Below are 27,595 nucleotides of genomic sequence, written 5' to 3' on the forward strand. Positions count from 1 at the left end.
CACAGAAGCGCAGTGCTCTATTTACAGCTACGGCTAGCGCCTGCCCACCTGGCCGGCTGCCGGCAGGGAAGGGTGGGGGAGGGGTCAGCCACATCAGCAGGGAAGGGAAACGAGGCAGGAAAAGAGAAGAGAACCTGGTGGAGGCAGAGAAACCAAGAGGAAAGTGAAGCTGAAGCAATGAAGAGAGTGACGGAAAGAAAAGGGATAGAGGAGCTACTTCACCTCTCCTCTCTCTCCCCCGAGAATGTGATACCGGACTCTGACAGCATAGCTGAGTGAGGGTAGATACAGGGACAGAGGAGAAACGGAGGCTCCATAGGACTTGGGGGGTTGGGGAAGGGGCAGTCCTGGTGGCCAAAATGGAACAAACCCCAAACCAAAGTCCCCCACCCCATTCCACCACTCCCCACTAAGCTGTCAGCACATCTGGTTTCCACAAACGCCACTCCCCACACAAGTCCCCTCCCAACCCCTCCACCCCACCCCTTGACCCAGGCCATTCCAACACTGGAGGGAAAGAAACTTTTTTCAGGTTATCATATTTGCAATATCGCCCCAGTTCCAGCCCCCAGCAGAGTGCTAGAAAGGCAGGTTGGCCATGCTGCCTGGTGTAGGGAGGTAGCCCATCTGGCTGTCCAGTGACACGCTGCGCTGCCGCAGGGGGTGGGACACCATGAGGTTCTGCTGGGGTGGGGGGCCCATGAGGGAACCCTGTGGGGAGAGCATGTGGGGGGGCTGGCTGTAGACCTCACCCCCCACACCCCGTTGCTTCATCAGCATGAAATTCTGCTGGGTCATGAGGCCTTGTGGAGGGGACATGACCCCCTGGTGCAGGCCGTGAGGCACCATGCCCTGCTGAGGGGGCACACCTGTCCTGCCCAACAAGGACATCTGTCCGGGGTGGCACATAGGCATGTTGAGCCCCCGCTGGACACCCTGCTGGCCCGGGAGGTTGGGGGGCCGTGAGGAGGTCTGCTCAGCCATCATGTTCTGCAGGTTCATGAGATGCAGATTGGGGGGCTGGGCCTTGGGGGGCTGGTTCTCGCTCTTGGGGAAGTACTGGAGGGTGCTGCTTGGCTTCTCAGAGGGGATAATCCTTGATAAGTCGAACTCAGGGATCCCCGTCGGGGTGGGCCGGATCACCTCGCTCAGCTCAGGGTCGTTCAGCACTGATGCCACCCCGGGGAGCACGCCCGGTGGGTATGTATCGCCCATGCGCCCAGCCATGCCTTTGCCCATCAGGTGCTGCTGGGGAGGCATGGGGCCGGGAGGCTGGCTGGGCAGGTCCTCTGGGGGCAGGGGCATGCCTGAAGGATAGTGCTGCTGCAGGCCAGGTGCCCCGCCCCCACCCCCAGTGGGGGCCATGGCACCGTGGGGCTGCTGAAGCCGAGGGGGAAAGGGCATCATCTGGGAGGAGGTGGGCACAGGGCCACAGGGAGTATTCAGGGTATCTGGGCCCCCTGGAGCCATCATCATCGAGTTTTGAGGGGGTCCTCCTGTCCCCTGAGCATTGGGGTGCAGTGGAATGTTGGAACCCAGAGGGGTGGGGGAGGGCAACATTGTAGGTTGGGGCTCATGGGACAGGGGCTGCTGGCCTGGCAGGTTCATGCCCATGGGGCTCTGGGCAGCAGCTGAGTTCAGGTGCATCTGGTTGGGCTGGTTATTGCTGATCCCTATGGGGAAAGAGAAAAGGGGGTGAGGAACTATGTGCACCCAGCTGGGGGAGGATGCAGAACTCAGTCCTCCTCTACTCTCTAGCCAGGCCGGTGCCAAGGGTGAGCACTTCTAACACTGGCCTGCCCTGGCTGTGAGGGAAAGGCCTTGAGGCATTTAGGTTAAAACCCAAGAGACCCAGGTTCTGACCCAGTTTGTGACAGACACCTCACCGGATGCTAGAAATACCACTCAGTGCGGCTGCATCCCAGGACGTCATACCCCCACTCCCAGGGCCCTCTGGAAGCACATAAAAGCCAGCACGACCACAGGAGCAACTGCTAGCCATGCCTACTCTCCCCATCCCCAGTGCCCACATCAGCTCCTCTCCCCGTAGCCCCCTTCCTGTCCTCGCACCTGGCCCGGAGCCCTGCGGTGGTGGTGGCGGGGGTAGCAGGGGCCGGTCGGGCAGCAGCTCATCGTCTGAGGTGGCGATGGTCTTGATGGCATTGTGGTAGAGTGGGGTGGAGCTGGGCATAGCATACTTGGACATCTGGGACATCATCAATGACAGAGGGTTCTGGGAAGGCGTGGGGTCTGGGGAGGAAGTGAATGGCAGGCTGGGGTTCATGAGGCCGCTGGGAGGATTGGCAGGAGGCGCTGAGGAGCTGCTCCGGGGACCGCTAGGTGGGAGGGTACCTACAGAAGCAGAGAGACAGAAAGAGCAGGGGTGACTGGGGAGAAATAAATCTGGCTGCTCACATTGGGGGCTCAGGAGAGGTCAGCTCCCAAATCTCCACTTAACTTCTCCAGGCACGCCTTTATTCAGATGTCTCACTGGACAGACTCACCCCAATTATCACTGCAGCCCACCTTTCTTCAAGCAGTTCCTATAGCCTCAGGACCCCAGACAGTGGAGAAATCCCATGTATGACCCCCTCAAATACCTGGGAGATTAACTTGTGCTCCTATGAGAGCACACAGACAGCCACCATTATCTGCCCCTTAAGCAGAGCCATCCGGCTCTGGGCCCCAGTACAGATGCCTTCACTCACTCCTCTGCCGCAGCATGAACACACCAACTGAGAGACTCCCAGTGCCAGAGTCCAATGCCCAGTTGCCTGGCTCAGCTGACTCACCTTGATCTATGTTGCCCAGAGTAGAAGAGTTCATGCTGAGAGGCGGCTGCTTGTTCTGGGGAACCCCAGGGCTGGGCATGGCTGTCTTGGGCGAGGCAACCCAGCCTGGAGAAGGCACCGCCATGGAAGGAGACTTGAGCCTGCTGGGAGAGCCAGTGGGCGAACGGACACTGAGAGAGGAGCTGAGGACCTGGGGCGACTTGAGAGGTCCTGGTGGGTTGGCCGAAGGCAAGGGCACCATCTGTGAGGGAGTCTGGGGTGACTTCAGGTTGGCAGTGGGTGAGGTGACCAGAGGCGAGTGCACCTGGCTAAGGGTGGGCGACTTCAGGTGCCCCATGCCCGGCGAGCCCATCTGATTAATACTGATGGTGAGGTCCGAAGGCCGTCTGCCCAGCCCCCTGCTTGGGGCTGAATGCACGGACCCAGGAGGAGGATTGGACGCAGCGGGCAGAGGCATGTGGCTGAGCCGAGTGGTGCCCACATTGCCCATGGGCATTGAGCTCTGCTCAGGGCTGAACATGTCTTGGGTACTGCCCATGTCCTGGGGCAGGGCTTGGTAGGGTCCCTGGCCCCCAGAGAACCCCTGCTGGCCCTGGCTGGGAAACTGCGAGGGCATCAGCATCTTCTGCGGGCCGCCCATCATGCCACTGCTGTTCTGAGCCCGCACTCGGGCCATGTCCTCAGGACTGAGGCCTTGTGGCCCCAACATGTCCCCAGGGCCCCGCATCTTCTGTGACATCAGCATCTGCTGCTGGGGGGTCATCTGAACATTCAAGTTCATATTCATGTTCATATTCACATTCATGTTCATGTTGAGGTTGCCTGGCCCCATGGGTGGGTCCACCTCCCTCAGCCCAGACTGTCCCATGGGGGGGCTTAGAAGGCTCCGGCCTCCACCAAATTCTATGCCCATGGGAGTGCCTGCCAGGCCCTCGCCACCAGCCATCTGCCCAGGGAACATGGCCGGATCCATCTGCCGGTGCGCCTGCATCATCCGCTCCATCTCCACACCCTGCCCCATGCCACCACCACCGGCCATTCCCAGAGGGCGCTGCATGCCCAGTGACCGCTTCTCCAGCAGCTGATGCCGCAGCAGCTCCTCGCGAACACGAGGGGTCATGAATCGTTCTGCTTCACTCTGCCCACCTGGGTATGGCACTGCATTCTGGGCAAAAGTGCTGGGCCCCCCCATGGGGGGCAAGTCTTCGGTCCAGCCCATACCTGGCCTCACAGGCCTCTGCATGGCATTCATAGGCACCTCCATGGGCATGCCCTGTATGCCCCCAAACCCAGGCACCCGTTGCATCTGGTTGCCTGGGAAACGGGGGCCAGGGAAGGGAGGTCCACCCCGGAGCTGCATGGGATCTTGGACATCCATGGGCCCCCGCAGCTGTGCGCCCATTCCGGGAGGCCACTGATCCCCAGGCTTGCTGTGGTAGGGAGGTGGTGGCCCCCTCACCATCATGCCCCCCATGCCCATCATGTCCTGCAGAGGGCGGCCCCCATGCAGCCCAATCTGCTCCTCCTTCCGCCGCTTCTCTTCATAGTACTCTTCTTGCAGCTTGCGCCAGGCTACCTGCTCAGGCGTTAGGCTGTCCTGGCCCAGCCTCTGCATCATCATGTTCATCTGCTGCCCCATGTCCCCACCCGGGGGGTGCCCAGGCACTTCATGCTCCAGCGGGGGGCCCCCTAGGCTCTGTGTCTGAGAAATCATGGACTGCAAGGGCTCCTCATATTTCTTCAGCCCACTGGGAGGGGCCGTGGGTGGCTGCTGGGGGGCAGGAGGGGCTTGTGCTGGTGGTCCCCCCTCACCTGCTCCTCCCGGGGGCCCCTTAAGGAAGGGCTCAGTCTCCCCACTGCGGAGCAACAGCCGCTCAATGTCTCGAAGTGTCTGGAGGGAACGCTCCCGATGCTCCAGCTGCTCCTTGGACAGGCCCTCCGAGCCCACCAGGCTCCGCTGCCCAGTTCCTGTGGGGGTGGCCTCCCCTAGCAGGGCAGGGCCAGGGGTACTGCTGGGGTCTCCTCCAGGAGGCAGCGGGTTGTTGTTGGTAGCAGCTGTAGGGGTGTTAGGGTGGGTACCCCCAGTCCCACCACCCGTGCTGGCAGCTCCCACTGAGTTGGGTGTCAGGTCCTGACTGGTGTCCTCAGGAGGCCCCTCAGAAGGCAGAGTGGGGGGGGCACTGCCAGGGGCTGGGGGTGGCGGTGGCGGCAGTGGAGGTGGCTGGGACTGTGGGGTGCCTGCTGATGGTGTGCCCAGGGGTAGCGGTTCTGGAGTGGGCGGCACTTTGGGGGCCTGCAAGAGGACAAAGACAGAGCATGAGACAGATAAGGAGATGCACCAGCCAATCTGGCTATTCATGGAGGCACCGTGCCTAGGCCAGGCATCACACTCACCTGGTCGAGCTTGGCCCGGGGCACATTCTGCTGGTGGTAAGCGAGGATGGAGTCAGCCTGGCCCTGTAGCACCGCCTCTGCAGCCCTGCACAGGAGGGTCAGGCACAAATAGCTCAGAGAGGAAGGCAGGAGGGAGGGAGCCCTTGCCCTCACCCAGCCCTGGCCCCCTGTAGGCACTCGCTCAGGATCCCAGGCTGAGTGGTGCTGGGTAAATGAAGCAGGCTTGGCCTGCCCTGACGCACTTACGTGTTGGCCAGGTGGGTGGTGAAGACATACACGAACTGTGAGGGAGGCTTTCCAGGGACACCCCCGCCCCCACCCACAGGTGCATCAGGCCGAAGGCCAGGTGGGGGCCCATGAGGGGGGCCTGGTGCGCTGGTCTCACTGAGGGGCAGTTGGGCGGCTTGGCCAGGACCCAGCTGTGGGGCCGCCATGGCTGGGTCTGCTACATTACAATCTGCATGAGAGAGGAGAAAGAAAGCAGGTAAGCAGCCCAGATTTAGGAAGGAAAAACAGCTGGCACCCCCATCGCCCCATTCCAGAGAAAACCAGAGACAGAAGCTCACTTCTTTATAGCTGGCTCCCACAGGGTCACTTGTTGCCACAATCTGGTGTTTTCACCAGCCTGGTTTCCACACTTACTTGCCCTAGACCAGTCTTTGACCAGGATGGAAATTGTGGGGACCATAAGGAGCAAAGGGAGACGGAAAGTATGACCTTACAAACAGGCTCCCGTGTGCCTGGCATTCCAATGGATGATTACAGATTCAATTCTATCTAACCACCACATCCCTAGAAGGAAGGTGTTATACTCTCCACTTTACCAAGGAGGAAACAGCCTCGGAGGGATAAAGTTACTCTCCCGAGGTGACACAGCCAGTCAGTGCAGAGCCAGGGTGTGAATCCAGGCAGGGATTGCAAAACCTGCTCTTAGCCCTGCTCTGCCGCACATGCTGTGGTCTGCGTGTGTGTGCCCACACACTGACTAGGTGAGGGGAGAAAGGAAAGAGGTTGCACAAATTGATGAATCAAATGATAAACGGTTTTTCAATGCTAGTACCACCGCTAACTGACTGTGTGACCTTATAAACAATACATTTCATCCCTTTAAGCCTCAGTTCTATCATCTATAAAATGGAAACACTAACTCCCACCCTGTACCACCCGGGTCAAAGAAATCTATTTTTATAGCAAGTGTAGAACAAAGTCATAAACTAAAAAATCATTGGGAAAACAGAAAAGACTGGAGGAGGCAGATAAGGGTAAAGGGGGTCAAATATACGGTGAGGAAGGAAATTTAACTTTGGGTGGCAAATACACAATGCAATATACATACGACATATCATTGAATTGTATACTTGAAACCTAATATCTTATTAACCAGTGTCACTCCAACAAATTCAATTTGTTTTAAACAAAAAAGACTGACATAATGGAAACCTGGGATATTTACACAAATATTTACACACATAATTAGTGGAAATCTGGGATATAAACAAACCAAGGTGGTCTGATTGAAGAGTCTCTACATTATACTGCTCCGCCATTAAGAATTCTTTAAGAATCTAATGACAGTACAAATAAAATAGTAACAGTGGTTGCCGTGGTATTGGGTATGGTATGTTAGCAATATCTACTTCACACTTCCATGTGTCTTCCAACGTTTCTATAATGGTGCAGTCTAATATCATAAAAGTGAATGGGGTAGGGTAGGGAGTCTGTCCTCAGAGACAGTGACCTCCCCGCATCAGTGAACCCATCAGTGAAGGGTTCAGCCAGGGGCTCACGAACTGCCAGTCAGTCCTTGGGAGGGACCAGATGACCTTTAAAATCCCAGCCAGATGCAGAAGCTTCAGTATTTGATCCCATGTACCACCTCCACAGACATGGTCCACTCATTCTACAAACATCTGCTGAGTCTGTTTCCTCCTCTGCAATAGGCATCATAAAAACACCTTCTTCACAAGGCTGTTGTAAGGCTTAAATACCACTAAGTATTTAAAGTATTTAAATACCACTAAGGATTTAAGTATTTAAATACCACTAAGTAATAAAGTAGCCAGCATATTCTTTTTTCCTCCTTTATAAGTCCCCGCCTTCAACGAGTTCACAGTTTAACATTCTATGGATAGTTTCTTATGAATTAAGCTTTTTATCCCCCCAGTCAGATGTAAGTTTTGAAGGAAAACACCAAATAACTTTTATGGGTGTCCCAAGGGCAGTGATGTGCCTGGTTTCCCCCCATCAGGCCCAAATACATGCTGATCAATAAAAGAATGAGTAGGCATCCACCCATACCCACACTTCGTCCTGGTGATGCACTCTGGGCAAGGGCACCAGAGCCACAGCCAGTGTCAGCTCACACCCAGGCTTAGCACCACTTAGCACAACACAGCCAACTGTCCCATTCCCAGTGATACTGGATTCTGGCTGCCCTCTCTCCACTGACCAGTAGGTGGCAGCATAGGCCAGGAATTCATGGCATAGCCAGGAGAGGCCACCTGAGGTTCACCCCGCCCAACCTGGTTCCCTAGGAAGAGGGGCCACTGAGTACCTGGAAAGCAGGGGCAGAGCTATCAGCCAGCCTGGGACAGAGTCTCAGAGGTGGGATGGGAGAGAAGGGGCCTGTGCTCCTGACCTTTGCTCCTTGCCCAGGCTCAGCCTTCTAAAGCCCTAGCTGAAGAGAGAGAAGCTTCCTCAGGGCAGACATTCCCCTGGGGCACCATGGGCCATATCACCCTGGCATCATGAGCACTCACTGTGGGTGGCCCCAATGGGCTTGTCGTCCTCTTCGCTGTCTGGTCCTGAGCACCATTCGTCCCCACTGTACGGCTGCTTCCGCTCCAGCACACAACGCCGCTTACTCCGGGGTGCCACCTCTGTCCAGGCAGGACAGAGGCAGGCAGGGGTCAGAGTGAGTGTCCAAAGGCTCTGTCCTCCCACGCCTAGGCCCATTCTCCTAGATGCCCCACTCTAGAGGGCACTGCCCAGGCTATGGTGGGCAGTTAACCAGCCCTTAGCCCCACCACACCACCATTTGTTTCTGATTTCTCTCTACAGCCCCGCTGCCTGTCTCCCCTCCCCCATCCAGTACCAAAGCACATCATAATCCTTAACTACAACTGGTTCTAATTAGGGCTGGGGGGGGGCAGTGCGGGGGGGGCAGTGCGGGGGGGGGGCGGGGAGTCACTGCTACTCTTCCAGACCAGTGCCTGCTCAGCAGCTCCCACCAGCCCAGATACCAGAAGGTTCCTGGGATGTGTGGATCTGCTCCTCATCCCAGAGCACCTCCCACCTCCCTCTTCCCCTCTGGGGGCTCTGATGGGAAAGCAAAAGAGGAATGAGACTGACCAGAAACCCCATCACAATTTGTGGCCCCTCCATGGGTGGCACCTAAGGATGGCAAATCTCTACCTTGGCCAATCCCAACTCTGAGAGAAACCAGGTTGGTGAGTATAATAAGGATAAGAGAAAGGTGACCCTGCATCAATGCTGGAGAGGAGCTGGGGATGAGGATTAGGCAAGGGAGACAGAAAGACAGGATCCCAGCAAGTTTGAAACTTGAACTATGGAACATGCTAGGCTCTTGGGGATCAGGAAATGGGGTACCTTTGGCCTCTGAATCCAGAGATGGAGTGCCAGCCTCTCGCTGCTCTCCGGAGTCCACAGACACGCTCCGCTCCCTCTTCACTTTGCCCTTGAGTGAGCTGAAAGGGGGCACCCCCGCCTGGGTGTTCTTCAGACTTGAGTTGCTAGGTGAGATCTGGTTGGCCTTGGCCCCATGGTTCCCCGCCCCCACGCCCTTCGAGCCCAGGTTGCAAGTGGGTCCTTGGTTCACATTCTGGTGCTGGGATTGGGCCCCGCCATTCCCTGTCTTGCCATGATTGGTCAACTTATTTTCTGGGTGCATTGGCTTGGTTGGGGCAGGGGGGCAGTGGCCGCGGGGGGACAGTGGAGGGCTCCCTGGAGTTTCTCTCCTCCTGGGGTGGGGTAACCTGGGAGAAGGTGGGAGAGACATAAAAGTTAATCTTGCTAGGGACTTAGCATGCCTGGATTTTAACTGCCCCATCCTATCTCATCTAATGGTACAGGAGGTGGGAACTGAGTGGCATTCTAGGACCACCAGCTATTCCCTACCGCCTTCCATGGCTCCTCAGACAAGGACTGATCCCCTTCACCTTGGGGAGTGAAGATGGGCAACTCCTTCACCTCCAGGCCCCACAATTCAAATGAAAACCAGGGCCTTTCGTTTGCCGAATCAACCAACACCCCCAGCCCCAGCAACCATCAGGCTGAACCTCCATGGCAACCACCCCCCAACACACGCACACACACTAGCACCTGACCAACACTTAAGCATCCTCTCTTCTAGGGTCTTCAGATTCCTTCCAAGTTCCCAAACCTCAACTTCCATGTGTCCCAACACCAGCAGGGAAGGGGCAGAGGACCAGAGGGTCACTGCTCATGCCCCAGTCCCATTCCCCTGGGGAAGTAGGGAAAAGCACACCAGAATGGTACCCACTGGTCCAGACAGCTCCCCAGAGCAGAAGGAGGACTGCCTGAAGAGGTTTGGCCAGGACCTGGCCAGCGGGCAGGAGCAGAAGAAAAGGGGGAGGGGAGTGGTGTGCGGAGAAGACTGGAGCACTGGAAGCCAAGGATTCCTGCCGCCTAAGCTGCAGGCCCTTTAAGATCCAGCCCGCTCCCCACACCGCCTCCCCCTCCCCGGAGACCTATTAATAGCCTCTGGAAAGATCACATCACGGGAGAGGATATTTATCCCCCCTCATTCCACACCAGCTCAGATTTATTTCAGCTCTGCTGTCCTGCCGCTGCCGCCTGGCCCTGTCTGCAGGCTTCTCCTGGGGAAGGGGAGGGAAGCAGGCACTGCCCTACCCTCCAGCTCCCATCCCCAGCTAAACTAAGGCCAGAGGGTGCCACTGGATCCCACAGTGGGGTGGGAGGGTTGGGGTTCTGCTCAAACCTTTTTTAAGAGGAAAAGTCTAGAAGGGACTAGAACAGCAGGCTTACCTGACTGCCCTCCCCTGCTGTCTCCTGCACCCAGGCACTAGGCTGTGGGCTCCTGCCTCAGGGCAGTCCTTCCCATTCTGACCCCTTGAGCCCACTGATGGCCTGGAAGCCAAGTGCCTAGAAAGTCTCCCTCTCCAAGCCAGCACAGTTCAGCCCCATCACCACTGGGCCCTTCCCTTCCCCGCACTCCACACACACAGCCCACCCTCCACGACACCCACACACCTTGTCTTGTTAGCCAGGATCCTCATGGCTCCCACACACAGTGGGGCTACGGCCCCTGTGCGTGCCCAGGGCCCAGCCAGGTACTCGGTACTGGAGCACGGACTGCAGCAACAAGCCCCAAAGAGAAAACTTGTGACTTGGGGAGGGGGTGTAAGAAGGGGAGGGGAGAAGGGAGGACCCAACAGCCCTGAGACTAGGGAACTGGATAGGGTACAGAGGGGATGGAAAAGAAGGACTACTAGGTGGGGACTCAATCTTAGAGGCCGGTCCTTTCCTGGCTTTCCCACACTTTACCCTCAGGAAGCTTGCAGTCTCTAGCAAGCCCACCCCACCACCTCGGGCCCCGCAGAGGCAGAATGCACTAAAAGGATAGGTTAGTTGCAAAGGTGCCCCTGCGGGGCGGGCCTTGAGGTCTGTTCTGGCCCCCTGGGGGACTCCCGCTCCCAGGCACGCCCCTCACCCAGGGTGGGGAATCCTTCACGCCCCACCCCCCCACCCCCACCCCCGCACCGCCCTGGGCGCCCCCAGCGTGGAGGGGGCCGGTGATGGGGGCCCTGCTCCGCCCCCAGCTCGAGGCCTAGCCCGTGCCCATCCCAGCAGGCCCGGGCCAGCAGCGAGAGGCCTGGCGGGGCCCCGGGGCTGCAGCTGGGCTCTTTTGGAGACCAGTAACGCTGGCTCAGATTCCTCCCAGACCGCAAGAATGCAGGAGCCTCCCCTCCCCCCGCCCCTGCACCCCACCCCGCCCCCTTCAGCAGAGCCGAAGCAGAGGCAAAGCGAGCGAGCCAGCAGGCCAGGGAGCGGGAGGCAGACAGAATTGCAGCGCCCCTCCAGGCCCCGCACGCGCCACACGGACAGACACACGGCCCAGAGCCGCGAGGGCTGGGCGCGCCGCGGCAGGGCCCAGGTTCAGCTCAGCGCCGGGCGCCGCCAGGCAGGAGCTCCGTGAGCCACCAGCACCCGAACTCTGACTCACACACTCACAGCTCACACGTGGACCGGGAGACAAAGACACGCACGGAGCCCAGGAAGCTAGAGGCGCACCCACGCAGACCCCGCGGAGGTGTGCTGGAGGACGCGGGAGGCGCCGGCCCAAGAAGGAGCCAGCAGAACAGCCTCCGGCCCGCGGACGCCGAGGCTGCCTGAGGGCAGAGATCGAGCGCACGCGCCGACTCATTGAACAGATAAAAAGACTGAGGCCCGGCCACAAGGGAGCCATAGAAAGTTGAGCCGGGTAGTTACAGAGAAACACACACACACGGGGCCATAGATACACCACCGACAAATAGACTTACACAAACACAGAAGCCTCACCCTACCGCCCCCTGCCCTGCCACCCCCAGGCAATCCCGGTAAGGGACAGGGGAGGGGAGGGGAGGGGAGGAGTCTTGGTCCTGGAGTTTTGTCCAGGTGGCAGGTCCAGCCAAACACCGGCGCACCCTACAGCTGCACTCTGCCAGGTCGCCAGAGGCAGGGCTGGGACCTCTGGGTGAGGGGACTCCACCTGTGAACCTGTGAGAGTCTAACCCTAAGTTAACCCCCGGAGCACACCGGCCTTCCCCGCTCCAGCTCAGTCTCACGGGAGGGAGGCGCCTCAGTGGAAGGTTTCAAAGTCCAGGGCCTGGCTGGGAAGTAGCCTGCTGCCAGCCCCCATCTCCTGCATCACAGGGGTTAGAGCCAAGGCAGGAAAGGGCTGGAGGCAGCACTGGGCTAAATGGCAGGCCTATGGCTGACATGGGTCTCAGGCTTCCACCTTCACCACCTTGATGGTCCTCAAAACTACTTAACCACCTACCCGGGAGATAGGTAGTTTTATTATCGCCATTTCATAATGAGGAAATTGAGATCTGGGAAAAGGAAGAGACGTGCCCCTGGGTCATGTGACCAGTACCGGCCAGAACCAAGACCCTGTTACAGCGGTGTTACCCCTACACTTCAGTGTTCCCTCTCTGAGTCCTGACTGCTCCTGTGAGCCTGCACTAGGTAGGTGAGCTTCCCACATGCAAGGCACTGGTCTCAGCCCCTTATGGGAGGAAGGGGCAGGGCAAGGGCTACCACTACCTCCTATGGTTTACAGCTTCAAATATTGGGACCTGTAATAATTTGGGAAGGAGCAGTTAGAAAATTAGTCCTCTCCAGTGTCTCCCAGTTGGCCAAGTCTCCACCCCAGAAGATTCCTGGAGTTGCCTTCTCCTCTAGAACTCCACCGCCCTGCTCCCACCCAGCAGGAGGGCTAGCTGAGTCAAGCACAGATGAGTCAGGACTTTCCCATCTTACACCTCCCCCACTTCACCCCTCAGGAGTCTGCCCAGCTCCCAGAGACCCCTCCTTTTTATATACTGTCCCCAAGAAGGCCTCAGGGGATGGAAAGCTGGAGGGCTGGTTCCTGGTGGGTGCAGTTTTTAAAAATGAGTGAAGGGGGCTTCCCAGCACCAGGCCAGGAGCCCCTGAGATGAGTGAAAGGAAAGGGATGGGGCTCTGGGAACACATTGCTGTGGCTCCCTCTTAGGAGGCAGGGTGGGGAGTGGAGACGTGTGCTCACAAACAGGAAGCAGGTGTGAGTTACCTGAGTGAAAGGCCAAGAGCATACCCATGAGAATAAAGCCCAGGAGGCTGCTGAGACAAAGAGCCCAGAGATCTTTTGCCCTCCCAGTGCAACTGGGGAGTGGGGGCGAAGCGGGGAAGCAGGGCCTAACCCTGGCTGGGGTGGGAGACCAGGAAAGCTTCCATGGATGCCCAGGGCCTCCAGTTACTTGCTCAACACAGAACTGCCACCGGTACAGAAGGCATTCACACACCTGTGGCAATCTGCCTATTTCCAGCTGCCCCCACCCGAGAACCTCTGCTTAGTTTTCCAGCTGGCCCACCAATCTCATTGCCCAGCTCAAAATCACTCAAAAGAGGCTGTGAGAAAACTGCTTGCAGGGTCCATGCTCCCACATGCAGCGGGCAGACACCTCTAGAGAGGAAATGGGCCCACTGTGATGGCTGAAAGGACAGGACTCTGCTGAGAGGAACAGGGATGGGATCACTGACTTCTGGCTCAGGGAGATACAGCCCCCAAGACAACAAGGTCCTGAGTCCCCTTTCCCCTAGGTGTCAGGACTCCTTGGTCCCTAGAGGCTCTTCTCTACCACCCAGGTCATTTCCTCTTCCGGAGGTGGTGACTCAGCTGGTGGGGAGGTCAAGGATTCATAGCCCAGCAGGAAATCTGCTTAAGGACCAAGGTATTGCTCTGGTACCCTCTATGTGGGAACTTCCAGGCTGGTGGGGGGTGCTTCCCCTCACCCAGGTTCCTAGCAGCTCTCCCCACTTCCCCCAACCTCCTGTCAAAGGAGACCATGCAAATCAACCATTTTTGTCTGGGAGTTTCCAGCCCCACCCTACCTGCAGCCCCAGGGTAATGTCAGGCAGCACCAGCCCTGAAGGGACGTGGAAATTCCTGGCCCCAAAGTGTGGGGTCTTTGAACAGGGTGTTTCTGTCGGGGGGATTCTACCCATTCTGATGCCCACTGTGCCTTCAGGAGGCTGCAGGGACAAGTGGCATTGCCTAGACAACCCGGAGGTCACTTCACTTGGCTCCTTCAGCCAGTGTCAGTGTGGCCAGGCCTTGGGAAACAGTCGTGCCCTGGCAGTGTGGTGTCCCCAAAGTCTGCTGCCCAATCCCTGGCTGCTCCCTCCCACGGGGGGGAGGGGGAGGAGGAGGAGAGGGCGCGGTGGGGCGGGGGGTGGGGGGGGGGCACGAGGAAACAAGACAGGGCAGGAAGCCCGGTTTCCGCGCGCACCCTGGCGGAGGGCACTTCACTTGGCTCCTTCAGCCAGTGTCAGTGTGGCCAGGCCTTGGGAAACAGTCGTGCCCTGGCAGTGTGGTGTCCCCAAAGTCTGCTGCCCAATCCCTGGCTGCTCCCTCCCACGGGGGGGAGGGGGAGGAGGAGGAGAGGGCGCGGTGGGGCGGGGGGGGGGGGGGGGGCACGAGGAAACAAGACAGGGCAGGAAGCCCAGGCAGGCGGCGGGCACTCTGGGCCAGGCACAAACAGCCAGCACAGGAAACCACAGCCCACCCCCGCCCACCCCACCCGCCCAAAGCTCAGGGAGAGAGGAGTGCCAAAAGCCTGGTACCCCAACAGGAGCAAGGGCCAGGGGTTAGCCCAGGGCAAGGGAGGAGCAAGAAGCACTCGAGTCCTCTCTCTGCCTCAGACCCTACCTGGGGAGGGGGAGAGGAAGCCAGGCTGGCAAGGATGGTGCTGCCTCTTTAAATCCACCGAAATCCTGAGCTAGGCCCAACCCAGCTCTGGTTTCACAGGAAGGAAAGGAGCTCAGGAGCCAGTAGGGAAGGCGGTGGTAGCTGGAATTAGCCCCACCGGCCCAAATATATCTGGTCTGTGTTTGCCACCCCACTGGCACTTCCTGCCCCTTGGCACCTGCACCCATTGGGGGTGGAAGAGGATCTAGGTGCTACTCCCTACCCTGTGGGAGACCCCAGTCTCTGGAGGTGCCCTATTGCTGGGTACCCATGGGTAGAAGGTAACTTCCCAAGCTTAGATTCCCATAAAGGAGGAATGGGTACAGTAGCAACCTGTGGACCCTCACCTGGCCTCTGTCCTCCAAGGAGTTAATCTGGCCACCGTTTGGGGGGTGGGGGTTAGGGGTGGCCTAGGAAACTCCTCCAAACTGCCTGGAGGGCTGGGAACAATGAGGCCATTGTGGGAGGAGTGGAGTGCGGGTAGACTGCTGGCACAGCCAGATTGCACCACCACGGGTGGGACCTCACCCAAGGCTGCCTGCCTACTACTCTGCTCTCTCCCCCAGGTAATGCCATCAACAGAGACATCCTCCCAGCCCCCTCACCTTGCCTGCTGGTCCAAACTCTTGGCACTAGCAGCACCTGGAGGGCCCCCAGACTCTGCCCACATTGACATCCAGACTGCCATGACCCTAGCGGAAGCAGGGCCCTGTGGGCCAGGATTTGGGGCAGGGAGGGGGGACTGCTGATGAGACAGGATGTATGCCTGTGATCCTCTTGCAGGGAAGACAGGAAGGCCAAATGGGGTTTCTGGTGTCAGTCCTGGCACCCTCAGGCAAAAAGGCTTAGGGGATTGTGAGAACAGTGACAGGCAAGGTCCCCTATCCCCAGGCCTCCTTTCCCATACTCATTCCATAAAGCTGCTCCCTGAGGAGGTCTGGTGCCCATGTGCTGGCAGCCTCTCCCTCTGGGGTTGGGACACTGGCAGGTAATGTGAATGATGCAGAGGAATGAGAACTGAGTTTGCAGTCAGGCAAACAGGGTGCCAATCGCATCTCACCCCTTCTGAACTATAGGACCTTGTCCACACCTTCGGCCCTCTGAGCCCTGTCTCTTCTGCAAAATGAGAATTTATAAAGTGAAATACTATTAGTGAAACTAACAGAATGCCTATGACATACTACTCAGTCCTCCACAAACCACCTCTGGCCATGATGTCCCTTCTTTTCCCCATGAATGGCATCCAAATACGTGGGCATTTGGTAAAGGTGGGCATTGTCCAGATATTGGTTCTTGGAATGTCCACAGGGTCAGGGCCCATGGGCATCATAATCGTGGTACTAAGTACAAGGACTTGGCTCTTCTTCTACCCTCCTCACAGAGGCCAGCTCCCTTGGCTAGCATTCCCCTGGGCATCCCTGGGTTTACAAACAAACAGACACAGAGCTTGAACCCAAAGAGAGGTTGTCTACTCTCTTAGCTTCGGGTCTGTGTCTCAAAGCCCCAGGAGGCAAGCAAAGGGGGATTTCCTTTTAACAGTGGCCTGCATCCCCTCCACCAGGCACCTCTCTCCCCACCTGACCCTTTGGCAGTCTCCCAGCAGGGTTCAGGCTGGGAGGAAGCTGGAGCCTACTTTCTTGCCATGAACCTCTTTAAAGAGTGGAGGGTCTGAAAGGGAAAGAAGATAAACTGGGACACACAGTTTTTTAGGGGTCTGGGGAGAAGACCCGTTCTCTTCAGGGTTGTCCTTCTCAAAGTGGCTCCATAAGCCCCAAAAGGGTTAACAAGTTCCTAAAAATAACCTGCTCCCAGCAGGACCCGCTGATTGGAACCCTCCAGCCATCTGTTCCCATTTTCTCCTGTTCACATTGGAACATCTGAAACCAGCTCCAGAGCTCCAGCCCAATCCCAAAAATAGCCCCAGCTTGCCCAAGGAACAGGCCCCAGGGGCTGGGCATAGGCTGTATAGCCAGCCCAGCAGTGAGGGCCCAAGCCAACTCTGAGCCCTCACCCCCAGGCCCATGGAAGGGTGGTGCCCTTCTGGTCCCGGAAGGAGGTGGTGAGTAGAGCCAGGGGCTCTAGCCTACTTCTCTTGGTATCAGGCCAGAGAAGTTACCTGCTAGCCAAGCCCAGGCTTCAAACCCAGGAGCCTGGTTATCCCAGGCACATCTGCCACATTTTAATCAACTTTCTCCAGAGATCTGGACACTTAACTCCTCAGAAGATCCAAACCACCTATCTGCAGATCTCCCCTTGTTGTGGGCAGCCCATCTCTACTGTCTACTCCTGGCTCCTCACCCAGATATTCCCAAGCTTTAACCCCTCCACCATCCCATTTCCAGCCCAGGGCCTTTAGACCCTGCCTACCCAGCGGCACTCAGTACTCTCCCCTGCCCCTAGGCATACAGGGCTGAAGCAGAGTTTTTCCAGACTGCTCGTACTCACCCAGCAACCTGGGAAAGGATTCTGGGGGTGTCCTCTGGACACCATAGATGTTGACATAACCCCACCCCTCCTCTGGGCTTCAGGATGCTTCCTCCCTGCCCATCTGTGTGCAGCAGGTGCCAGGCATGCCCATCTGGGCTTCTATGCATATCATAGGCTTGGGCACTGCCCTGCTACACTCAGGGAAAATGCCCAGGTGGGGAACCCAGAGGATCCAGCGCCCTGAGGCAGGCCTAACAGCTGCCATCTATGTCAGAGCTCCACACTGCTATTTTTTTTCTCCCCAAGGAAGGTCCTTGACCCCTTAGCCAGGAAAGACAGGAGGCAACCATTTAAGTCATTTAAGGACAGACTGTCTTGTTCGGCCTGGTGAAAGAACAGAGCGGCAAGGGATATGATGGCGGGAGGGGTGCTGAAGCTGATCTGAGCTAACAGCTTGAGGGAGGGAGGGCTCAGCCCTGAGAAATGCTGGGAGATAGGGAGGAAGCCATGTCCTAAGCCCCCCCAGACTCCTCTCCAGGCTATTTGGCAAACTTGCAATCAAGACCTCAGCCAGCACCAACGGTGGGGAAACTGAGGCAGCAAGAAAGTGGGTTTGGAAGGGTGTTAGAATCTAAGAGTCTGAGTGCTGACAAGGTTGTCTCTTCCTAACCGCCCCCCCCAATACACACACACACACACACACACACACACACATACACACGCGCGCATACTCCTCCCACCCCTTCAATTTTTCCCCTGCTAAAGCCCCTGGGAGGGTCAAGAGTTCCTGTGAAGAGCTATGAGGGGGGTCTCTAGCATAACTGAGCATTTACTCTGAAACATCAAGCTGTCCTGAATACTGCACCTGCATTCTCTAATCCTCAGAACAACTCTTTGCAAAAGTACTTTTATTATCCCCATTTTACAGATAAGGCACAGGGAAGTTACGTAACTTGCGTAAGAGTTAGAAGAGTCAGGATTTGAACCCAGACACTCCAGCAATTGGGTTCATAACCATTTCACAATATAGATTCGCCCTGGTATCAAGCTGTCTGTTCTATGATGAAAGAATAAATGGGTATATCACTCATTCGTTCCACGCACACTCCCTCCATGCCTAATGTGTACCAGGTCCCAGCTAGAGGCCACAGTTCCTGCCCAGGGAAAAGATCGAAAAGGGGGCACCACTCTGTACCCCCTCAGCACAGGTGCCCAGCCTGGTTGGTGCTCTAAGAGCAAAGTTCTAGTGCTGCCTCCAGCCCCACCCACCCCCAATCCCTTAGGTCCTCACCCATCCTGATCCCTAAGAATCATGGGAGGGAGCAAAGAAAGTTACCATGACAACAGCACAGGGTCCCTACAGAGAGAAGCCCAAAAGCAGGAGTCTAATGCCTCTCTTACTCTGCAGGTGGGGGTCAAAAGTCAAGTGAGGGAGAGTCCAAGCCCTGCCCCCCTTGCTCACCACACCTATCAGAGCTCCCTACTTTTTCATTGCCTGAGTTGGAAGCAGGACCACTTCCTCCCTGTCCTTGAGGGGTAATGGCCTCCAACAGCAAGGGTGAGGGGATTAAAAGACCCTCCCTCCTGAAAATAGTCTAGAAGTGCCTCCTCCTGGTCCAAAGCTTTCTCCAGCTTTCCCTTAGTCTGACACAGAGCCTACAGGTCTGTTTGTTGTGAATTCAGGGAGTTGTTGCTAAGTAAGGGAGGAGGAGAGGGAGGGAAAAAGGAGGGTGGCGGTAGGGAGAGGGTAGGGAGAGAGCTTCTGTCTCTAGGGGCCAGGGCAGAAACCACGTTATGGTGGCTGGTAGCCACCCTGGCTTTGACTCAGCCAGCTGAAGCCAAAGCCAGCAACAAGGAGGAGCAAGTACTTGGGATGACCAGGAAGTCATACCTTGCCCTCCAGGGGTGAATGGGCCGGAGCTCCCACCTCCCACCCTGGGGAAAGGATCCAGCTAACAAGAGTGCTGGGACTTCACTGGAGTGGCTACTTTAACCCTTCCTGCCCTGGCCTCCCCCACCCTACCAGGTTCTAGGTTGCAAAGCTGTTAGCCCCCCTCCTCTGGAGGGAGGAGAATGAAAGGAGAAGTAGCGGGTAGAAAGCCAGGAGGAGAGCACCCAAGACAAAAAGCCAAGCAAGAGGCCATGGCCAACAGATCAGCAAGGAGGCTATGGGGGACACACACCAGCAGAGGACATCTCACCTCAGGAATAATGTGTGTCTGGACTCAGGCGCAAGGTTGTGGTCTGGAATGGGGGCTCCCTGTGGAGAGAGGGTCAGAGCTAGAAGCCCCAGGCCAGCAATCTATGCCCCTGCTCCTCCCACAACCAGTTCCACCCCCAACACGCACACCACACAAACATGTACACACATACACTCAGCCTGTAGCTCCAGGAAGTCTCTGAGCTACTGGGACACCCCCGCCCCCTCCAGGACTTCTGTGGATTGGCTAGAAGCCAGGCCAGACCAGCTGCCCCACCACACTGCTCCCCCTCCCTATCCTGGAAGCAGGAAAGGAGAAGGCACTGGAAGATGCCTTAGAGCTCCCTCAGAGCTCAGCCCCACAGGGAGAGAGAAGGGGCAGACAGAAGACTCCCACAGCCAAGGACCTGGGAGGAGGGATGGATGAGAAGGCATGAGGACCTCAGCTTCCAGCACCAGCCACCACTAGGGTTATTCCATGTCAGGGAAAAGAATGGTATGGGTCCTATGTCCCTGTGTGGTCTCCTTGGCTACACCCCCTTGTCCACTGAAGACGCAAAGTTCTGGGGACCAGGACTGATTGGGAGGACCTAGGGTAAGAGAATCAGGCAAGCATAGCATTTCAGTAGGAGGGGGCTGGGTGAAGCTCCTACAGGCAGGCAGGAGGGAGGCTGGTGGCTGGGCTCAGTTTGTACTGGGGGTCAAAGGGGAGTTCTTTTCCAAAGAATTCTGGGAGAGACGCCAACTAGAACAAGCTGCTAACCACCCCTCCTTCTCTCTCTCACTGCACTAGTGTGTGTGTGTGTGTGTGTGTGTGTGTGTGTGTGTGTGTGTGTGAAGGGGGGGGGGGTGTCCCTGCCAACCAGACTTAACCCTCTCCAGGCTGTGCTGCTCCCAAGCCTAGGATGGGGGTGTTGAGAAAGGGGCCTTGGCTAGGCTTGACTTCTAGTTCTAGAAGCAATCGCAGAGTGTCTGCCAAAATAAGGCTTGTTCCACATGGCCCCATCTGGTACTGCCCTGCCCTACCCCTGGGTGACTTTTCTGGGCTCATCTCCTGAAGGTGTCCACAGTGACGTGTGTGTACGTGTCTCAGAGACAGAGATTGAGAAACAAACTGAAAATTCCTTGCCAAGGCCCTCCCCATGCTGGGTCACTGAGCATTGTAGCAACCTGTGCCTCTATCCTCCCTTCCTCCCACTTCGTCCTAGGACTAGAGGCCATGGGGAGGGTAGTGGTAAAAGGGACAGCATATCCTTCTGCCCACATTCTGCTGCTGTCTCCACAGGTCCTTGAGTCTTACAAACAGCCCCTGCCCCAGCCCTCTTCTTCCTCGCTGATTTGCCATAAGTGCTTCTAGAGGAAAGCATTCAATTATAGCCTGAGATCCCAGGTGGCAAATTGAGTCATAGTGAAGTATCAGGAGTTCCAGGGCCCGCATCCCATGCAGACATAACTCTGCTATCATCACTACCCTTGCTTTGACAAAACAACAACAACAACAAACACCCACCTGGCAACCTCCCCTCCTATAGAACACTGTCTAACTGCAGAAGGAAGGAATGAGATTAAACATCAAGAAGGACTTCCCGGGATCAAGGCTACACAATGGCAGCTGGCCCCACCCCAAACGCTTCACATTTCTTGGGTGGCAGGCACATCAACCCTTAGGATTTCAGGCCCCTCTGTTCTCTGCTCACACTGGAAATATGAGTGTCTAGTCTTGTTTTGCTGTCTGCCCCTAGTCAGAGAAGTCACCTTTCTGAACCTTAAGTTAGCCACCCAGCTCCCAAGTCTAATGTTGCTGGCTGTTTCTTGTCCCCAATGAAGCCAAGTGACCCAAGGGGAGGAGGGTTAATTTCCTTCCCCAGGCCCTTTAGATCACTGGGTCTCCCCTATGACAGCCATCACAGTATCATCAGGACGAGAAGAGAGTGGACTGGTCGTGTTGGGATCCCTCAAGGTGTTGGGTGCCCATGAGGGACAGAGGAAAAGAGCCCAGCCCTAGGGACACTTTATCTCAAAGTCTCTCCACTCTACCATTTTCTCTCCAAGGACCACAGAACTGCCAGAAGGCTTGGCCCCACTCCAGGAAAACTCCCTATCAAAGGACAGAGACTCCATGTCCCAGGGAGCTTAAGGAAGACATGTGACTATACAATCCAGACATGTTCCCAGACATGGGAGGAGAGAGGCAGGAACAGAAGTGGAGCACACGCATGTGCACACACGCACATACACTCATCAAAGAGACACAACCCCAGGCACACACACTCCTCAGAGATACTCCCAAACACGTGCAACTGCGAGATAAACAAACACAACTCCCAAATACACACATCCAAGATACCTCCTAAAAATAACCCCAAGCTCCCCAAGAATGGCTGCTTAAGACCTTAGAGGTTTCCATACTCCTAGAGAAGGCCCAGGAGAGATTAGGAAACAAAAGACATGGACTAGTACACAGAACTGCTAACAGAAGATACACCCAAACTAGGATACACACACACACACACACACACACACACACACACACACACACACACACGTAAGCACATGGCCGGCCCTGTGCTAGCACATGAACTCACACACATACACACCCAGGCAATGCACGTTGTGAAGTCAGGTTAGAGGACTAAGTTCTGGGCTAGAGGGAAGGATGGGAGTCAGAGGGGGTGGAGAAGTACTCAGGGATTTCAAAACAATTCTGGTTTCGAAATGCTGGAAATGCTGGATTCAGGGCCATTCCCAGTTGAGGCTGGGGGTGGGGGGGGAGTGGGGGGGAAAGAGTGAGGGGGAGGGGAAGACAGGCTAATGCAGAGCCACCAGCTCATTGGAGGAGAGAGGTGGACAGAGGGAATCCCAGCCCCTAGGGAAAGGGGAACTAGAAGAGACACCAAGTTAGGAAGGTCAGGCACCCAGGGCCAGCGGGGAGGGCCTAGGATGGAAAGGAGGCAAAGAAGAAGGGGCCTCTGCTTTTGCCACTAACTGGAAAAGAAGGCAGAGGAGGCTGCCCCTACCCCCAGTCATAGGCCGAGGTAACTACCTTCTCCCCTGCAGAGTGACACCCTGTCTCCCCTTCCCCACGGGCTAGCAGAGGGGGTGGGGCAGGAGTGGCAGCAAGGGCCTACAGGGATCCAGGATCTTCCACACTCAGGGCAGGGAGGGTGGAGGACAGCCACCTGAGAACCCAGAGCTTCCTTCCTCTCCATGGGGAGACCGAAGCAGTGCAATCAACTCTCACATCCAAAAGTCACCCCTTTTCTCCCAGGGCAGCAGAATGCCCTTACTGCCCCTCCCCCAACCCCCAGGGAAAGTGGGCAGTTCTCTCCCAGGGAGGGGAGTTCAGGCCAGGCTGGGGGTGGGGCTCCAGAGGCCTAGGCCTGGCCCTGGCACCCGGCAGAGGAAATTCCAGGCTGTAACTCCAGGCTGCTGCTTTCAGGGCCACCCATCCAAGTAACATGCAGCACCTCAGGAGCTCTAGTGCTATAGCCTTCTTCCTTCCCCTGACCCCTCAGCTCCTAGCTACTTGGCTACTTTGCCCTCCAACTAGCTCTGGCCCCAGCTCTGGTACCTAGAGAACAGGACCTAGGGGAGCTTGGCACTCCCTGGATGAGCTTCTACCAGCCCCCTCCTGGCCCTTTAGCCAGGCAGAGCCTCCTTTCCCCAGATCCCTGGGGGGCGGCCTTCACAGTGTGGCTATGGGTGGCCAGCTGTTGGGGCTGGCAGGCTGGGGCACAGATGCCAAGCTAGAACAGCTAGGCGCTCAACAGGTTGAGCCAGTCCCTAGAACAGCCAGCCCCACCCCAAGGAGAGCGGGCCTGGCAGAGGCTCCCTGCCCGCGGCACCCAGCCTGTACCCGCTTGGATCCCACGGCTGCCCACTTTCCCACGCTGCCATCCCCCAGGTCAACACCAGGGCAGTGCCCAAGGCTCCTGGCACAAGGAAAGGATACCATTTCCCCATGACCCCTGGGTGCCCAGGCTCTTGGGGTACCTCACTACAAACAATCAAGAAGTCCCAGGAAGAGTAAACATGGCATCAGGGCAACAAGAACCCCCAAGTGCTCCCCACCTCCTTTCAGGCTTCTTCCGGTCCTGGGAAGACTGGACACTCAGACACCTTGGCTCTCAGCAGCTGCTCTGCCTTGCCATTGCCCCCAGGCATTGGGACAAAATTTCAGCCTGTGGCACCAGAGGCAGTATAGGGGTGCCCCCAGCTCCTGTCTTAGACTCCCTGAAGGAGGGGCTGCAGAACTAGGTGACTGTGGGCTCCCTACACTCCTGCTAGAGCTGCTGATGCCTGTAACTCTGGTCCTTTTCTTACACCCCACTCCTGGGCTCCATGGAGCTCCATCCCAGCCACAACCCCCACAGGCAAGCAGCCCCCCACCCTTTGCAGGCATCTCCTTTAATCTAAAGCAGGTGCCAGGCATTCCAGACCTTGCTGAATAGACACTGACTGCCACCCACTAGGCTTCTGCCCAGAAGGCTACTCCTGCCTGTTCATGAAAGTTGAGTCCCCAGCCCAGGGCTCCTGCTTAACCCAGATATCCAAAAGATGGGAGGCAGGAACTATCCAAACAGTGTCATAGGTGCCCAATATATCCAACAAGCAAGTTCACTATGTTCCACATTACCACTGTTGTGCTAGTCCCAGATTTCTGTGGACCACCAATCCTTCTCTAGGATTCTGTATTCTCTTCCCACCTTAACCTTCAACCCCATTAATTATAGCCTCTTTTTGAGCCTCCATATGGACCTCCAGAAACCCAATTCCAACCATGAGGCCCCTGCTACCCAAAGCACAAGAGTTACTCTGGATCCAAGATTCTACCCCTCACCAGCACCCTTTCTAACATTATCCCTACCCCACCCCAATTAGGAACAACGCAGGTAAGCAGAGAATTCTAGAGGGAGGTGGTCAGAAGGCTGGCCTTCAGGCCTGGTTCTACTCCAAGGCCAAGGAGCCTGATCACCTGGGGGAGGCAACACTTTCTTTCCTGGCACCAGACCCCTCCCCCCACCCCTTACCTTCCTTGTCATCCGCACCCTTTCCTGAGGCTTCAATCAGCAGGCACCTCAGAGCTGACACCAGAAAGACATGGCCTGAACATGCTCTTCCCCTGGAGCCACGAAATCGTGGTCCTAACCCTGAGAAGGCAGCCAAGCCTGTACTGGGGGACAGCAGAGGAGCCAGGCAGCCTTGGCCCAGAAGTGGCTGCTCCCTGGAAAGGCTGAGGAGAGGGGAGAATGAAGGGAGTGGAAACCCACCCACCTCCCCTGGAGGTCTCATTTGGAGAGCTGCCTAGAGGCATCAGTGGAGTTACAGCAGGTAGTGGAAAGACAGCTTTCCTAGGTAAGATTAGGAAAGCAAGGCCAAAGATCAAAGGGGCCTTCAAGCCCCTTTCCCAGGGCTCAATCACATGCCCAGCTCACCTCTCCCAGAGCTACACTTCCTCCCTGCAGCGGAGGCCCCCCACCCAGACACAGACACACACCCCAAGCAGCAGACAAGACAGAAAGAGGGAGGAGGCGGTGTCAGAAAAACCCGGAAGGAAGGAAGCTGGACAGACAGACAGAAGCTGATCCTGGCTTTACTGTTCCAGAGAGACACCCTCCAGATTCCCAGACTGTGAGGGACACTCTCCTTCTCAGTTCCCAAAAGGGAGATAGGGAGAGTAGACCTCAGTCTCTGCTGAAACCAAATTCCAGCGGCCTTGGGATAGAACAGACACCAGCCAAGAAAGAAGCCCTAAACCTCACTTCTCTTTCCCCATATTCCTCCCCCAAGGGCTTCTTTGGACCAAGGCAGGGGCACCTTTTCTTAGCAGTGCAGGGCCACCTCCAAGGAATTGTGTATCTGCTTCACCCCCAGCCAAGCCCACATCATTAAGAATCTTTGACAAGGGAGACTCCTCCAGTCACAGCCCCTGCTGCTACTAGGCAGTGTTTGGGGGCAGAGGGTGACCCCAGCAATTGCTACTCCTAATGTACCTCCTTCTGGAGGTTCCCATAAACCAGGTGTGGGGTGCTGGAGTGCTGAGACCCAAAGGGGTTGGTGAGCCAGGGAGGGGGACTACATCTCCCAGAAGCCCCCAGGGCAGGGTTACTGCTCCAGCTGGCCCAAGGCCGGCCTTGTTCTCTGCGCTAGGGTGGCAGGGTCCCCCATCTGCCCCTATGCCCTCCCCACTGTGCTCTGGGGCTCCCAACATGATTAAGATCCCAAGAGTAATCTCCAGTAACCATGGGGGCGCCCCCACCACTTAAACAGCTCGGGGGTGCGTACCAGAGGGCAAGAGATAATCGGACTGTGTTCTCCCCATTTCGAACTGGATCTCCCTCCTCGCGCCTCTTCTGGCTTGGCGTGACTTTCGCCCTCAGCCCCAGCCCACCCCTCACCTCGCGCGAGTCGGGGGTCCTCACGCCAGGCCGGAGCTGGACGCCATGACCAGGTAAGAGTCGGTGGGTAGATTGGGGTCCTCCCGCTCGCCAGTTGGAGGTGCAGATGGGGGCGGGCGGGCGGTGATCTTTTGATCCTGGATGCCTTGATCTCAATACCAGCCTGGCCCGGGAGAGGGTATCCGGGGGTTGCTGGGTGCCTGGGTTCCTGCCTTCCAACCGCGGAGCATGGTCGTGGACGCCGGGCAGCGACGGAAGAGTGCGGACTCCCGCCCGGCCCCGGCCTTGGGGCTGGGGTCTCGGCCCGAACCTCAAGCCTCGAGCTCCTGCTCCTCCTCCCTTCCTTCCTTCCTTCCTTGCTTCGCCTCCTCCTTTCACTTTCCCCAAGGCCCGCGGGGACGGCGGGCACGGGGAAGGGAGGGGGCTGTCTGGGCGCTTATTGTTGATCGGACGTCGAGGGTCCGGGTCGCAGCCCCAGGGTGGTGCAGCGCCAGGGGACCCTGGCGTGCGGGCGTCCGGCCGGCTGGCTCCCGGCGGCGGCGGTGGTGCAGCGGCCCCAAGTCCGGGGCATGTCCGGCCACTGGCTCCGCCGTGCGCCGCCGCCTCCCCGGGCTCCCCTGCGCTGCCGGAGCCTCGATCGCCCCTCCACTCGGCTCCTCTCCCCAGCCTGAATAAGCATCGGGGCTCTCTGGCTGCCTCCTTCTGCCTTCATACCAGAGCCCGGAGAGGCCCCTGTCAAAATAAGAGCTCCCCCATCTCGCTCGCCTCCTCGCCCAACCTGGCTCCCCCAGCCTCCCAGTGGTCTGACTCGGTAAGGCGCCCGGCGGGCTAGCGGGGAGGCAGGTTGGCCTGGGCGCAGGGAAGGGGCTTCTACCCTTCTCTCCAGGCTCATTCTCTATGACTGGGGAGGAGACGCGCCAACAATGTCCCATGCTAGAGAGAGGTTTGACAACCTACCCTACCCTCCTATCTATACTGCAAGGAGCGGGATACCTGGCCTCCTTCAACTCCCAGGGCGCGCGCGCGCGTGCGCGCGCGCACACGCGCGCACACACACACACACACACACACACACGCACACACACGCGCACACACACACACACTACTGTGTCCCCTCTTCATTGTACCCACCCACATTCATTATGCACTGAGCATTTCCTTTATTGATCTGTCTTTCCTAGTACACCGTGAAGTTCTTGAGGACATAGACTGAATTTTTCCATCTCAATTCTCAGCTCAAAGTGGATGCTAAGTAAAGTGGAAGTGAAGCCTTCGTATTCTACAAAGAACTCTCTCCTAACCTCAGACTGCTACACATACACAAGATCCTATACAAAAGTAGATCCAATGAAAAAGAAATTGTAAAGCACTTTTTAAAAAGCATTTCACATATGTTATTTCAATGTTTACCACAAACCAGTGAGAAAGATGTTACAGCACCATTACACTAGTGAGGAAAATGAGCTTTGCACTAGTTAAGGACTTACTCGGGGTTACACAGCTAGAAAGTGGTAAGCCCAGGATTAAACTTTGGGTCTCTTTATCCTAAGGCACTTTTTCTGTATCCCACTGCCCCCACCCACCCAGAATGAATACCAACAAGTAACAAGCATTGACTGTTTCAGAAAAGAAGAGCACAGGCAAGCCTGTTTGCTCATGCTATTTGATTTCTCTGCTCCTCACAGATGGTCCCCAGAGAGCTCTAGCCCTCACCTACCTCCCTTTCTTCTGACCACTTATTACATCTATGTCATTCAACTGGCTACCTACTTACATGTTTTCTCTTGTTTCTCCTGTATGTATGTGTGTGTATATATAATCTGGTTGCTCCAGAAGATTCCTAAGGGCTCAGACCATGCTTCCTATGCTTCTGTATTCCCCATAGCACTCA

At 56.9% G+C, this 27,595-nt stretch overlaps 2 protein-coding genes across 9 annotated transcripts in view; one reads left to right on the forward strand and one right to left on the reverse strand.

The window, feature by feature from the left end:
- BCL9L (B cell CLL/lymphoma 9 like) lies at window positions 1-26,512 on the reverse strand. Of its 8 annotated transcripts, none has more exons than XM_011384878.2 (10): window positions 25,705-26,410; window positions 19,308-19,366; window positions 10,440-10,541; window positions 8,796-9,181; window positions 7,946-8,065; window positions 5,433-5,643; window positions 5,187-5,271; window positions 2,793-5,085; window positions 2,071-2,352; window positions 1-1,673 (listed from the first exon to the last, which is right to left on the reverse strand). In XM_011384878.2, exons 3-10 carry the CDS (start codon window positions 10,463-10,465, stop codon window positions 580-582), a joined length of 4,497 nt encoding a protein of 1,498 aa, XP_011383180.1. In that variant the 5' UTR covers window positions 10,466-10,541; window positions 19,308-19,366; window positions 25,705-26,410; the 3' UTR covers window positions 1-579. The 8 variants fall into 8 exon arrangements, with proteins under 8 accessions (XP_011383180.1, XP_011383178.1, XP_011383181.1 ...); XM_011384876.2 differs by lacking the exon at window positions 25,705-26,410 and adding an exon at window positions 25,592-25,700; XM_011384879.2 differs by lacking the exon at window positions 19,308-19,366 and having other exon boundaries at window positions 25,705-26,512.
- Window positions 25,624-27,595, forward strand: part of LOC105308848 (uroplakin-2) — a 36,485-nt gene continuing 34,513 nt past the window's right edge. Inside the window, exon 1 of the mRNA XM_023525850.1 lies at window positions 25,624-25,757. The gene's annotated coding sequence lies outside the window, so the exon portion shown is untranslated. The remainder of the gene's footprint in view (window positions 25,758-27,595) is intronic.

Source organism: Pteropus vampyrus, unplaced genomic scaffold (genome assembly GCF_000151845.1).
Source record: "Pteropus vampyrus isolate Shadow unplaced genomic scaffold, Pvam_2.0 Scaffold633, whole genome shotgun sequence".
Taxonomy (NCBI): Eukaryota; Metazoa; Chordata; class Mammalia; order Chiroptera; family Pteropodidae; genus Pteropus; species Pteropus vampyrus.

Coding starts and splice junctions, on each gene's coding strand:
- BCL9L (XM_023525847.1), bottom strand. Junction 9,182..19,307: donor AGACACACATTATTCCTGAG/GTGAGATGTCCT, acceptor ACCTTCTCCCAG/GTTACCCCACCCCAGGAGGA. Junction 2,353..2,792: donor TCTGGGCAACATAGATCAAG/GTGAGTCAGCTG, acceptor CTGCTTCTGTAG/GTACCCTCCCACCTAGCGGT.